This window comes from Apteryx rowi, unplaced genomic scaffold, assembly GCF_003343035.1.
Source record: "Apteryx rowi isolate R43461 unplaced genomic scaffold, aptRow1 scaffold_19, whole genome shotgun sequence".
In the NCBI taxonomy this organism is placed as follows: domain Eukaryota; kingdom Metazoa; phylum Chordata; class Aves; order Apterygiformes; family Apterygidae; genus Apteryx; species Apteryx rowi.
This window is the reverse complement of record NW_020448196.1, coordinates 1,872,935-1,886,504: the sequence shown is the minus strand read 5'-3', so window position 1 is coordinate 1,886,504 and position 13,570 is coordinate 1,872,935. Positions and strand designations below refer to the sequence as shown.

Sequence of the window (13,570 nt, the reverse complement as noted above, 5' to 3'; positions counted from 1 at the left end):
GAGAAAATTCCCTTAGGATATACATATTTTTTTAAAGTTGTTGAAACCCAATGAGTTCAGTTTAAGTGCTGCTAAAATTAAGACGTACTTGTCTCTTCCTAGTCCCTTCAATATTTCTTTAGAAAAAAACGGCTGAATAAAGGCAGTGCTATGCACAGCACGTTTCCACGCCAAGCAGCAGTTGTTCCACGTGCTTCTGTCACACCTCTTGCTCCTGATACCGTATATTCTCAGTCACAGGATACGACCCACCAAAGCCGTTCATCCCARTGGTAATGCTGGCAGACACTGAATTCCTCGGACAGGCTGACTAATGACCTAGCAGGCTGCGAAGGCCCCGGGTGCTCGGGGAGCTGCAGGTAAGCGCTTTCCTTTCGGAGGGACACGCGATGCTGCACGGCGGTAACAGAGGACGACACCAGCAGGTCAGACCGGCGGGACCCCAGCCCGGCAGTCTCCATTACGCAGAGGGAAAGCACGGATCGTAGCTGTTTTTCTTTCCGACTCCCAGGCTTTGGCAAGCGGGGATAGGGTGACCGAGGGCTGCATCCCCCAGCCCGGCCGGGGACGGAGCGGGCGGCAGAGCTGTTAACCTGCCGCGGAGCTGGCAGCACGTCTACCGCTCGGCTGCCGCACGTCACGGCCCCATTTGGTAGCTCAAACGGAAACCAGTGTGGTTTGACACGCCAGCACCCATGGCGCAGACCTGGCAAAGCTGGGCAAACCCTTCAGCAGGGCTGCGAGCCGCTGGCACAGGACCGGGGAGGACGGCGGCCGCCTCTTCATTTGCCCCAGCAGGACCACCGAAGCCCGGGAGCCGGAGCTCTCCTGCTCTGCTGCCTTTTCTGCTACGTCTGGATTTTGTACTTCCAACACCATCAACTGCAGACCTGTTTTAATCAGTTGTGCTGACCTGCACCTTTTCTCAAAGACACTAATTAAAGCAACTGTGTGGAAAATGAGCAGTTAACCTGGCTAATACAGACCTGAACTGATTATYGTAGCTCCGCAGAAGGGTTTTGGGGGGATAAAAACAGCTCTGCCAGGTTGAAAGCCTTCATGTGCCAAACCCTTATACAGCTAAAATGGGCAACACGTGCTATAGCATCACAGACAAGGTGCTTATTTACAGGAGGCCCTGGCTCAGTCCGCTCACATGTGAACATTGCTCATCTCCCAGCAYCAATTTGAAAGGAAGGAATATCAACTACAGAGACGGGAGAAGGAAAATTATTCCGGACTGCCATGTAGTCCTCAGAGTACGCAGTATATCGGCATCCCACACCGGTGATTTTGAGCACAGAGTGTGTCTACACAGGAGGAAAAAGGAAGAAGCAAAGCACCATCGCTTGGAAGCATGTTGTCTTAAAGAACATGCCCAGATTCTTCTCAATTACAATCTGCCTGCAAAAGCAGATAAAACATGTTGCATTACTGAATAAAATCTGATTATCTTAAAGATTTTAGAGCGATGAATCTGATTAATAGGAAGCAATATGGACTCATTACCTACATTCTTTTACTAAAGATTTTTACTCAATAACCACCTTCTTGTACTAAAGATTTTGCTGTCACCCATTGCTGTGAGAAGAACAAAGCTTTCATGGCACACAGGAAAATTAGCCATGGCAGGCCACCACTATGCCTTTTTTTTTTTTCTTTCTTTCTTTTTAATATTTTAATGGCACAGAATCTGTCAACTACTAGATGCTAGCAAAAAGGGCCTCAGTAACCATGCTCCAGATCCACACTGCAATACTGCAATCCTGTGCAGGATTTAAGGAGTCACTGATTAAAATAAATTCATTAAAAACAAGATTTTCCAAAATCAAATGCCAACAGAACGGTTTCCATGAAAAAAAAAAAACTGCAAGAAAATACACTTTTAAGCTAATATTTCCCTGCAGCATCCATAAGCAAGGCATTGCAACACTATTGTAGCACACAAAAAAACAAATCGAAAACAAGGAAGCCAGAAACTGGGTCCACATAAAAGCGAAAGTGCCTACCCTGTCTTCACTGTTCACATGAAATACTGTGGAGAAACCAAAGTAGTAGTTAAAAAATTGCGAGGAATAGTTGTGAAGTTATTCTGTCCCTAATATTTACAGGACTATTAGGGACAAGCACAGATTTGTCTTATTTGATAGTCTCTCAAGTCCAAGAGATTATTTTCTGAATGTACAGGACGAAAATCCATCCTTAGAGTATGCTATTAATGATAGCTATAGCATTCAGCTCTGACATAACTCTAATATTTTTGACCTTAATGTGTTTCGCTACTGAGCTGTGTTATACCTCACTGGAAGTTTGCTAAAGGAATAAACTTGTTTCCTCCTAGCTTTGACAGAATATTACAGCTTATTACAACTATAAATGATGAATACTGCAATTAGCGTTCAGCGCTGCACAATTCAATTGTTACTACTTGACCTTGTACAGTCGGTGGATAAAGTATCCCAGCAAGGTTTTCTTTCGCASCCTGGACAGTGTGCTGCCTACCTTTCCGTCGGATGCAGTGTTTATCCTGTAGTGGTACACCCTTCCTTCGTATCTCAGCGAAATAGATCTCTGTCCCGGGCTGCTCTCACTCTCTCGCACGAGAAAGCTGCCATTGATTCCACTACTCAGAAGGTACTCGGCAGCGTTGCGCGACACCGGTCCGTGATACCAGGAATGTTTCTCCAAGCTGTTCACCGGGGTGATGTAGTTGCTGGGGACCCAGCCTTGTCCGTTCTTCGTTTGGGCCTCGCACCATTCCCCATTGTGGTTGTAGCCCAGGACACGGAGCTTTTCACCTTAGCACAACAAGAAAACATAGTTATTAGACTCRGCAAAGCTGGGAGCCGAGTACAAAGATGGGCTCCTGCTGGCTTGCAGATCATTAAAGAATCTCCTAAAGSAACAGATATCTGACTGAGCAGGGAGCACGTGCATTTCTTTAAGCTTGAGTGGACCCACCAAAGCCAAATAAAGTCATACGCATGCTTCGGAGTTTGTTAGACCCTCACACGGTTCTACAGCAGTTCTGATACTGCTTGAGCTTAAAAAAGAATCCAGGAAATTATACTTGAAATGTGTTGGCTTCACAGGACTAGCAGAGAACACGAGAGCACAAATAGTGTAAAAAAAAAAAAAAAAAAATCATTTTGATTAGCAAAGGAAGCAGACGTGACTTGGAGTACACACAAGGAACAGAAGGACTGAGTAAGAAAACACTACATCTCTACAGTCATTTTGCATACAGGAATTGCATTTGGGAGAGCAATTCAAAGGACAGAGGCCAACCTAAAAAATCAGCTTAGTTTAACTTCTCAGTTAAAATTCTTGCTCCTAGTGGAGACCTTCATTCTGGCAAACAATTTCTTGTCCAGCACAAAACCTCAGACAGTTTTAACCTTTTAAAAGGTTATGACTTTGTGAAATATTAATATTTGTTTAAGAATTCCCACAGTAAAAAAAATTCCATAGGGTTTAGTGTACAACTCAGTTGTTCCATGGTGGTTTCTCCTTCTACGCCTGCTCACACATTCCTACCACCGTTGTGCCCCGTGGCCTTACCTTTAGTTATGCTGAGGGTATTGTCCCCACTCGCCACAAAATCATACAGTGCAACAAAGAGATGGGGGTCATTTTCGCTCGGACAGGACAGCAGGTTTTCCTTGGAGTTCCAGCGAGCTGCTTCACTCAGACCTTGGGGCTCAAAATCGGATACTACCGGCCTCTGAAGGGCTTCTGGAGGAGGGAGACAAAGAGGAAAAAGCAGGTTCATGTTTGCTGATAAAAGCCATCTGGTTAACCCACACACTACACTTTTCTAATTTACATCGTTTCTCGACGTATGTGGCCCTCATGTATCAAAAGGCCAAATACGGACAATTCCTTAAGGCAAATCTGCTGCCACATATCCAGCCCGTGCTGGTCCCAGAGCTGCGTGCAGCCGGGCTCCCACCATCCTTCCCCCGGCGCCCAGATATGGGGGAGAGGCAAAGCCCCTCTTTCTCCCTCCAGTCAATTTTGCTAACGCAGGCTGTTTGCCGCCTTGTAAACCCTTTGGCTCGTGCCTAACTACTGCAATAGTTAGATTTAAAAACAGAACCAAAAAATTTTTAAAAGGTAAATCTCTTAATTATCCTATAAATGAAAACTCCAGATTGTGAAGTACTGAGAGTCGGGCAGGGCAAGAGTTGTAAGACATGGTATATCCAGAGTTAGGTATTGTAAGTACTTCTGGAGTTCACAGTATTTTTTAATCATTTCTCTTCTTATTTGAGTACAAGGTTGTGCCTTTTTTGCTATCTCTCTCCCTTGCTGCTCTCTCAAAAGCAGAGAGCAGCTGAGATTTTGCTTAGCACAACGTGCTTTGTACATTTGCGGGAGTCTTGAGATGCCTYGGGAGAAAGAGTTTGCTAAAAACTGAGTTTCGCGGATAAGCGAACACCAATTGCCAAAGCTTTTTGTGCACTGCAGCCTGTTGGGCATGCAATATTCAGTAAGGACAATGAAAGGCCAGGCAAGCCCAGGGACAGCGGGGGATTTATGCCACTCGCTCCTCCAAAGCCCTCTGCACTGAGTGCAGGGGAGGGCCACTGCTGCGCGACACAGAGCTCGGGGCAGTGATGGCTCGGGGTTGCCTCCAAATTTGCTGGCAACTCTTTGCGGGTGACTGTGCTGGAATGAACCCAGGATAATAAGCTGCGAAAATCTTTTTTCGGAGGGGCTGTTTTCCATCTGGATTGCGTTCATTGATGTAGGTCACAACAAAGTGCATAAACAATTGCGTCAGCGCAGCGAAGGGACCGAGCGCTGCGGCGGGGCGAGGAACAGGAAACGCACTGGAGCATCCGACCGCTGCGCCGTGAAATCATTCTTCATTACTCAGCATCAGTTCCCGCCTGCTCCCTACCGCTCAGGGCTAAATATCCTTTCTGCGCAGGGACGCGCAGCAGGGATGTGGAAGGAGAAATCCCAGGCCAAGTGTCTTCAACATTGTCATGTCAGCTGGGAGTGCAGCTCTCTACAACTTTTAATACTAACTATCAAGGAGCTGCAAGGTAGATGCAATCACACCAAAATATTTTTGTAACATTATTGCTTATTTGGTCCCAAAATCTGGTATAAGCTGTACCAGTACAGCAGTGAAACTGAGATGACTGATGCCAGAAAACCTTTGGCTGCCAAGTGCGGATTCTGCACAAGCCCAGAATAACAATGGGGAAATACTAAAAAAACCACCCCAAAACAATAATAAATCTGATTATTTTCTAAGCTTTGGCAGTAAAAGCGCCACTATTGATCAACAGACAAGCTGGCGTCTTGGATGTGTTGGTGAGATCACCAGCTGGTAAAGGCCTTCCGTGTGATTATTAATGGACATGAGGACTACTGTATTCTTTGGAAAAGGTAAGATCACATGTGTGGGCAGAGAGCAAAAAAGCAAGTGTACACACTGTTAGGCCTGTTTTCCTAGCCAAACCATATCTGTAGGGAGATATATTTATACAGTGAATCAGAGAAGCCAAATAATACTGCTTCATAAGTTATTCCAGTGGTCATACTACAGTGCAATTTTTTTTTTTCCTTTTTCAAAAACACATCTGAAACCTTGCTTTCCCCTCCCGTTTTCTGCATGAGAATACAGTTTAATACTCTGGCTTTGCTTCAAGAAGGACAATGCAAGAAAGAAACAGAAAAGCCACTTTCAGAAAATTAAGCCATAATCATTTTACCATGCAAACGCTTTGATCCTGTCAAGCCCATTAAGCTCCCTTATCAAACACAGGGCGCTGCAGTGGCTGGAGATACGCCAGGGAGTTACATCACCCGTAAACACCTGGAACAGACAGACAGCAAAAGAGCTCCGAGTAGCAGATCCCACCGACGTTGTGCAAGCGACACGGTGATGCTCTCCCCCATATATGGTGCAAAACAGGCCAGGCTACGCGGTGGGACGTCCCGCGGCCTCGGTGAGGAAGGAAAACGCCTCCCCCGCTGGGGCCTGATTCAACAGGAAGGCAGGAAATCCAAGGCAGGCTCCGCTCCAGCGGCRAGGCCACCGCGGCCCCGCGAAGCCCTGCTCGCTCGCGCCCGCCCGCGGGAGCAAAGCCAGCAGCGCCGCCGGGATCCCTCCCGCCGCGCTCGGTGTCAGCCCGCGAGACGACGCTGCGTCGAATGCTGCAGCCGCCCCCAAGCCGGGGCGCGGAGGCCGGGGAGGCTGGATCTGCTCGCGGACGCTCCTGCGAGCCCTGACTGCCGGCAAAGCCAGTGACCCGYGAGAGCGGGGCTGTTGCACGAACTCGATGGGAATTGCCAAGCTGGAAAACCGCACGCGCTGCCCCCTAAGCCTGCAGCACGCGGGCAGGCTCGGTACCGCGCGCTTCCCCCCGAGCAGCCCTCGGGAGACACGCGCCACGCGGCAGCAGCCCCGAGCAGAAGGCTACAGTGAGGAGATGCAAGACCTAACTCTGTGGGAAGGGCTAGCACTTCCGAAGGGTAGGAGACCAAACGGAAAAAAGAGGGTGGGGAAAACAGGTGACYGTAGGGAGCTTAGAGGGCAGCCAGAAGGGAAGGACGAGGCCCTGAGCCGACAGGGAGAGGCGCATAAAGGAGCAGGATCGTAGTGACTTGAGCCTAGCAGAAGCTTGGTGGACTGCGATAAAACACACTTGTACTCGTCTGGGCCCCCAGAGGAGGGTATTAACAGAATCAGGACACAAAACCATGAAGCAAGGGAACCAGGCAGGACCCGTCCATCSGGGTGCCGCGTCCAGCCAGCTGTCAGCAGTACTTAGCCTTCCTTGAGTTATTCCCTAGCACATTTGCCCAGAAATGACATTTCTTTAGCGCAGGAATTACACATTGCCCTTCATACATATCAAGGGGCTTCTTTTACACACTGTAGCTTCTCCACCTCCTGCTATTGACTGTAATTACAATTTTAGAGCACTGCTGATCTATTCGGCGGGCTGGGTTCCTCCTAGCAAGTCACCCTGCTGCCAGGCCTGCCGGACGTGTCCTCGGTCAGTGATGAGGCAGAAGCGAGCGTAACGCAACCTGGTATCTCAGCGCCGTCCTTCCTYCCCTGCATCCGCTTTGGCCTCTGCCTTGTCCCATCAAGGCTGTAGCTTTTTATTTCGATCATGCCATGCTCAGGATGACACCTTGATTCCTGGAAGGAGTCCGAAGGTGATGCCATAATTCAGCTCTCCACTAAAGCCACCTCAGTGACTGACTGCTCTTAATTAAGGTGGAGGCTTCAAAGTAGACTCCAAATAACTTTTATTTTGAGGAAGGCATTTGGCACAAGAATTTCTTAATTTTCCCCTGCTAAATTAAGTTCTTACCAGGAGATATTGACGTTTGTACACTAAAAGCTTTCGTAAGCGTAACTATCTCTTGCTAATTACTGTTTACATCAGGCCATGAATCATCGTTAGGGATCGCACAAAAAAGGTCTCGGATATGAACAATTCTGGTCTAGACCAAAGCAAGCAGATTTCCTTCATAATTTAAGTGCAGGGCTGGAAAAGAGGCAGGAGCACAGCACTACAGCCAGTCCCACCGCTGCCGGCTGGGCAGTCCCACGGGAAGGGAGAGACCTCCTGTCTCCCTGCAGGACAAACATCCTGTGGGCTTGCAAACTGCGCTGGCATTTTTTCCACGAGGTTTTCCRAGCAAGGGAGCACAGAATACATTTAGTAATCTCCTCGGAGGTATGGCAAATTGTGTCCAGAGTTTTCCCTCTTTCCTTGCATTCCCTCTACTCTCCCCTCCCCCTGAAAAAAAGAACGCTGTGATAAACGGCAGAAGAGCTACGCAGATTTAATACATTCAAGTGTTCCTAATCCTGTGCATGTATGATAGAATAGCGCAGTGATTTCCTTAGTGGCCACTCACAGATTCCCTATGTCTGATGGAATCTGGATTAAAAATATATATATATATTATATGTATATATCTGTAAAACAGATCCTTCCAAAAAGAAGGATGGTTTCATGTTTTATTTCAGACTCATCCCCCTTAGCGAGATCATGCTCAGCCTGTCCTGGCACCCGCTCCAYGGCACTGGCTCGTATAACCCTCTGCAGCAAAGGCTAACGCTGCAGYTTGTGCTCTTGGCCACTATTTGCAAAGCCCACTTCATTACAGTCAGCCCAAAGGCCAAATAATCGTGTTTGAAGGATCATGTACTTCTCCAGAAGGACAAAGAACCGCAAAACCAGATGCAGCCTCCCTCAGCCTAACCGGTTCTGTTCGCGTTTCCACCTCCTGAGCAAGGCACCTTCGTCCCCCAGGCAGGCGACACCCCCTCGGGCACACTCACAACCCCCCCCCCAAGCACTCTAAAAATTAAAACCCATGTCTGCTCATGCCAATATATGCGCAAATTCCAYGTCACAGCAAGCCCAACTAGCACAGCTTGCAACGACTGCGAGGAGCTGCAGAGCCAAGTGCAGCAGCCCCGAATCTCCAATAACGCTAACAACGGCTGGTCCCACCTGCAGGCACCTTTCAGGGAGAGCCRGCAGCATCCGCCCTGGGAAAAGGCCACCTGTGGCTACCTGCTTCCTTGCCCACGCACAAACAGGCCCTCACCGGCAACCACAGTGTTTCCTCTTGTCTGACACCAAGTGCCCCTACTGAGGTGGCTTCTCCTGCTCTCAGAGAGATTATTCTGTTGTTTGGCTTTTTTTTTTTTTTTTTTTTGGGGGGGGGAAATAGAGGGGAAGAGGAATAAGTTCACTTTTACATTATCTGCAAGTTCCACTTGAAATCATTCACTGAGTTTATTCTGCATCTAATCCCTTAGCGACATGGTAAATATCATCTTTCTCCAACTAGCTAAACCTAGCTGTAGATACAAAGAGTGGAGTAGTGGATACAGCAGAAATTTGGATTTTATTCCCAAATCTGCTACTGAACTGTTGCCCGACCTTAGATTAGATCCTCTGGGAGAGGAAGGAGGAAAACAGTAGCTAGGATCTAACTGAATTTCAATGACACTGGTGTGTTTCTGAAAACTTTACCTTAAAATTTTTGTTCAGGTTTCCTTATTTATGCAACAGAAGTAGCGAGGTTTGCCCATTTCTGAGCCCCTGGGAGGGAAAGCACCACACAAGACCCACGGAGATTTAGTTACATTTCCCCAGTGCAACTCCAGACTATTCAAGGCAGTATGAACATGTCCGTGGATGATCAGTTTTAGGTCTGAAGAGGGCTATAGATCTTTGCATGAAATGATAATACTTTCCTCGCCACAACCCATGGAAAACGATAACAAGCACCATCAGCCAGACTTTTAATAAGGATGGGACAGGCAAAAACCACTGCAGCAAGTGCAAAACTATAGCAGGCCATTATGAAGCCAGAAATACATATAAAAGCAAGAACTCTGAGTGATGGTGGATGACAGGCCAGGAGGTGAGGAGCAGAAAATGGACAAGAAAGAAAACAAACAGAAAGCATTTCTCTGGAGGCTGCAACACCTACTTAACATGCTCCTTCTTCCAAACACATTTGCAGTAGAGCTACCTGCTGATCCCAGTTACACTAGGAGCAGAACAGAGGTTTTTGGCATCGCCAAGAGCTGGACCAGGTTTGAAACATGCCCAACTGCACGAAAAGAAACTCTCCAAGGATGAGGCAATGGCTACAGGCTGCTGCTCCCCCCTGGGCCGGTCTACGGTGACGGTAACAGGACACGGTCCCAACAGAGACTATCCGCATAATCCAACAGCGGGCAGTTGAGCAATCATTTCAGTTACCTTACAAAATGCAAGGTTTTACTAACACGCACTGTAAAGAGGACATGTACAGGTTTTAAACACAGTTCCTGCTTTTCACTGGTAAAGCAAGCCCAAAAAGGCAGCAAGACTATTTCAGCCCCTATTTGGGACATGGACACGTTCTGTTTTCCAGATCAGATTGGCAGCAATACTTGCTGTGCCTCTTCCCTTCTACTCTTTACCCTTTCTTGGTGTGAAGTGGGAGAGGAATTACACAGTTTGGCAAAGGCAGAAAGGAAGAAGCAGATGACAGAAGTTCAGATCTTTCACATTTAAAAATAATATTTACTAGTGGGAATAAAAGTGACAGCAAAAAAATGTCCAGCTTAAACATCAATGAGAATCTAAATAATCATTCGAACCAGTTAAAAAATATTTTTGACCAAGTTGAGACAATCTTCAAGGTCTCAAGCCAGCAAAATACTAACACACTACACTTAGACCTTCAGCAAGCAGGCAGGCCCATGTGAACCCAGCAAAGCACGCTGCAACAACACGTATGCAAACAATCCTCATTCCTGCAAACTAACAGCATTAAAGTCTTTCAGAACAGGACCACCGTGAAAAAAATATATATACACATGGTTATTGGTCCAAAGACACATACACCTACACGTGCCTGCTTCTCAGTCAACCTTCTATCAAGGTTTTGGACCTCTTCTATAAAACCTAACCTCAACAGAATATTTTCAAGAATGTGTTTAAAAATAAACATGGATTTGATTTTGTTACAGTCCCATGCYATTTACCAAGCAAACACTGCTGTGTTTTTGTTAACACATGAAAACCAAAAGAAGAAAYTGAATTAGGCAAAATTGCATCTGACTGGCTGCATCTGGTCTTCCATGCAACTAATGGTCCTTTCATCCTCTAAGCAGCTATCTTAAAGGTATCAGAGTCTATTATAGTAGAAACTCTCAGCTTTCTCCTTGTGTCCTCAAGAGCTTCCCATATTACTAAGATAACAAGAGCACAGTTAAATCCTCCAATGATATCACCATAATCTCCTTAATCTTTTCAGAAGCTTCAGTGAGGCTGTGCTGCGTCGAAGGGGACCGGACCGCTTGGGACACATTGCCTACACGGAYCCATGAGCAACAGTCCATAGCTTGCAGCCCTTGATGCAAGTTTGCCCCCTCCTCATGATTTGCCAGCCCAGCCTTACTAGGACTGTAAAGATTCAGGGAGGATAGGCAGCTCCTGACACCCTGCCAAAATTACCAAATCCACGTGAAAAAAAAAATCCATCATTTTCCTAAGTGTAATACAAGCAAACAGTTTTCACTTTCACCTTGGAGGACGTGAGTTTGGGTCAAGCCACCCAGTATTCATTTAAAGAATCCTCGACAGCACTTTCAATCTCCAAATATTTTTAATAAGAAAGCTGTCTAGGCATACCACGAGTGGACCCTTCAGCATCAGAAAGCAATGACAGAAAACTCTACTTTTTTTTCCTTCAGATGAGTACAGATTTTCACTCCTCTCTGCTTTATAAGAGATACAGAATTGGCCTGTTATGGTGGGTCCTGAACTGCCTACAYCCTAATTGACTGCCACAGCAGGGCAATGAGAACCATGAAGGTGGCAGTTGCAGCGTTTGCTCGTCCTTAACGTGATACTTGGATGCTGGCGTAGGTTTTGCCCTGTGCTGAGCTGAGAAACCAGACYGGGCTACTTCGACATGAGATTGTTTAAAAGTTGTTTCAATGCTCATTTCCCATCCCATCATGGGAAATAAGGAAATAACCATAATCTCAGAGAAACTGAAGGTGAAAATATCACAGTATCTATTTTGTCTAGGATCACGTTGTTAACTTGATACGGCCTGTATGGAGCAAATGAAACTGTGCTCTAATCCTATTATGCAACTGCACTGCAAAATGGGGAGGAGGAGGAGGGGGAAAAGGGTCCAGCCCATTTCTATACCAGAGTTGTAACACACACACACAGAGAAGAGAAAATTTGCAAAAGCAGTCAGGGTAACACCCTTGTAACATCATCCTTTAGCAGTCCCTTTTGCAGGCAGAGAGGCCCTGAAATGCTCTGCCTAGTCTCTAAGGGCTGGGTTGAAAGATCCAGCTGAACAAAAAGGGGCCCAGCATTGCTCAAACCTTCTCCTAAACACGCAGCACAACCATCCTTGAACTATATCAAAGGAAAATGCCACAAATATAGGTTTTAGAGATCTAAAAGTTCACAGAAGGAATCAATCCTATACACATAGGAAAGATCAAAACTGTTTATATGCATCCACCCCCCCATTAGCGGTCTCAAACTATTTTTTAAATAAGCATGATTTGGATTGTAAAGGACAGAGAAGGAAAAAAAAGAGTGCTTTTGGTAACYGTCTTTTTGATTTTAGACAATAGAAAATTACTCAGAACCACTAAATGCATCTTATAAATACAGACTCTTGATAACAAATTTCGCCAGACTGGTTAGTTGTGCGAGGCCATTTGTAGTTTTTGAGATTCCTAAACCATGAATTTATGAGGAACATTTCTCCACTGAATATTCGAGAGTTGAGCAACAGCTACTTGTGATAGGCCAAGTTAAATCAGGTGGTTGCATTTCTTTCCTCTGATTTGATGAGTTAGCAAAGTACTTCTGGCATGCAGATTATTTTCACTGAAGTAATATCCAGAAACACAAAAGAAGTTGAAGAATGCATTGCACCGTTCGCTGTGCAAACGCGCCGTGAAGGACTACTGCCCTTTGGGGAGGGTGGGAGGAGGCCAGCCCAAAACAACCTGTATTAGCGAAGCAAGTAACACCACAGCTGAATGAAAGGAACTATAATCTCTATTTTACAGAGGGGAAACTGAGGCACACCAAGTTTAAGTAACTCGCTCAAGGTCATACAGAGCATCGGGGCCAAGCAAAAGCCCTCAGTCTGAAGCTCTCCAGTCCTAACTCGGTGCCTCTACCAAGGCTTTCAACTCTCCTTAGTCACGTGCATAAATTCAAATTCAAATTTCTACAAATAATCCTGGGTGTGACACAGGAATTCACCTTTAAAAAGCAATCGTGTTAGTCAATCCAGTTGCATGAATGCCTGTGGAAAAGAAATGCAACATGGGATAACCAAGAGACTATAGACTAATCTATGCAGAAAATATTTTGCTGTATTTAACAAGCAGATGGACCCATCTAAATTCCCTTCCTTAGCTCGGAGTTGCTTTACCATCCTGTCCTTTCACTTCCAAAAGCCTTCTCTGGGCAAAAATAAATCCGAGGCCCGAAGATATGGCTTTGTTTACTGGATCAGCAGTAAGATCACTTGACATTTTACAACCATAAATGGTAGAGCCGTGTTCCCTTTGTATACTGTCCTTAATGAAAATCACCTGGTTTTGAAGGCCCACGCACCGCAGGGCTCCCGCGTGTCCCCCCACGCAAGAGCACAGCCTAAGCTCAGTAGTTTCCCCGGGGAAACAAAAAGCCTCCCCCTCCCAGCRCCAGCTCGAAAGCAAAGGGAAAGAAACTTCGGTTTGGGATGGCGAGCGCGCAAGGCGGCGGCGTTCCCGGCGCAGCGGAGGCCTAGCAGAAGGGTTTGCCGGCTGCCGGCCCCCCCGGAGCCGAGGCGGCCCCGCGCCCCACTCACCTTCCAAGTAGCAGCTGGAGGAAGAGGAAAGGCCTTTCTTCGACTTGCAGCCCACCAATTTCAAGCAAATCTCCAACATTTTCATTTGTTAGAGTTTGGCCTCAGCTTTCGGTTCTGCCTTCCCCCCCCCCCCCACTTCAGGATCTTGCGTGCCGCAAAATTATCCGGTTTAAAGAAAAAA

The 13,570-nt window shown here is 46.6% G+C and overlaps 1 protein-coding gene across 4 annotated transcripts in view; it reads right to left on the bottom strand.

The window, feature by feature from the left end:
* The window catches only part of ABL1 (ABL proto-oncogene 1, non-receptor tyrosine kinase), an 84,277-nt gene that overhangs the window by 21,150 nt on the left and 49,557 nt on the right, over positions 1-13,570 (bottom strand). The window contains exons 1-4 of one of the 4 annotated variants that reach the window (XM_026062191.1): positions 13,390-13,548; positions 5,730-5,833; positions 3,562-3,735; positions 2,503-2,798 (exon numbers count right to left, since the gene is read on the bottom strand). In XM_026062191.1, the coding sequence (XP_025917976.1) occupies positions 2,503-2,798; positions 3,562-3,735; positions 5,730-5,760 (501 nt within the window). In that variant the 5' untranslated portion in view covers positions 5,761-5,833; positions 13,390-13,548. Of the gene's footprint in view, positions 1-2,502; positions 2,799-3,561; positions 3,736-5,729; positions 5,834-13,389; positions 13,549-13,570 lie in introns of those variants that run through there. The other 3 variants (XM_026062192.1, XM_026062190.1, XM_026062189.1) reach the window with 3 other exon arrangements.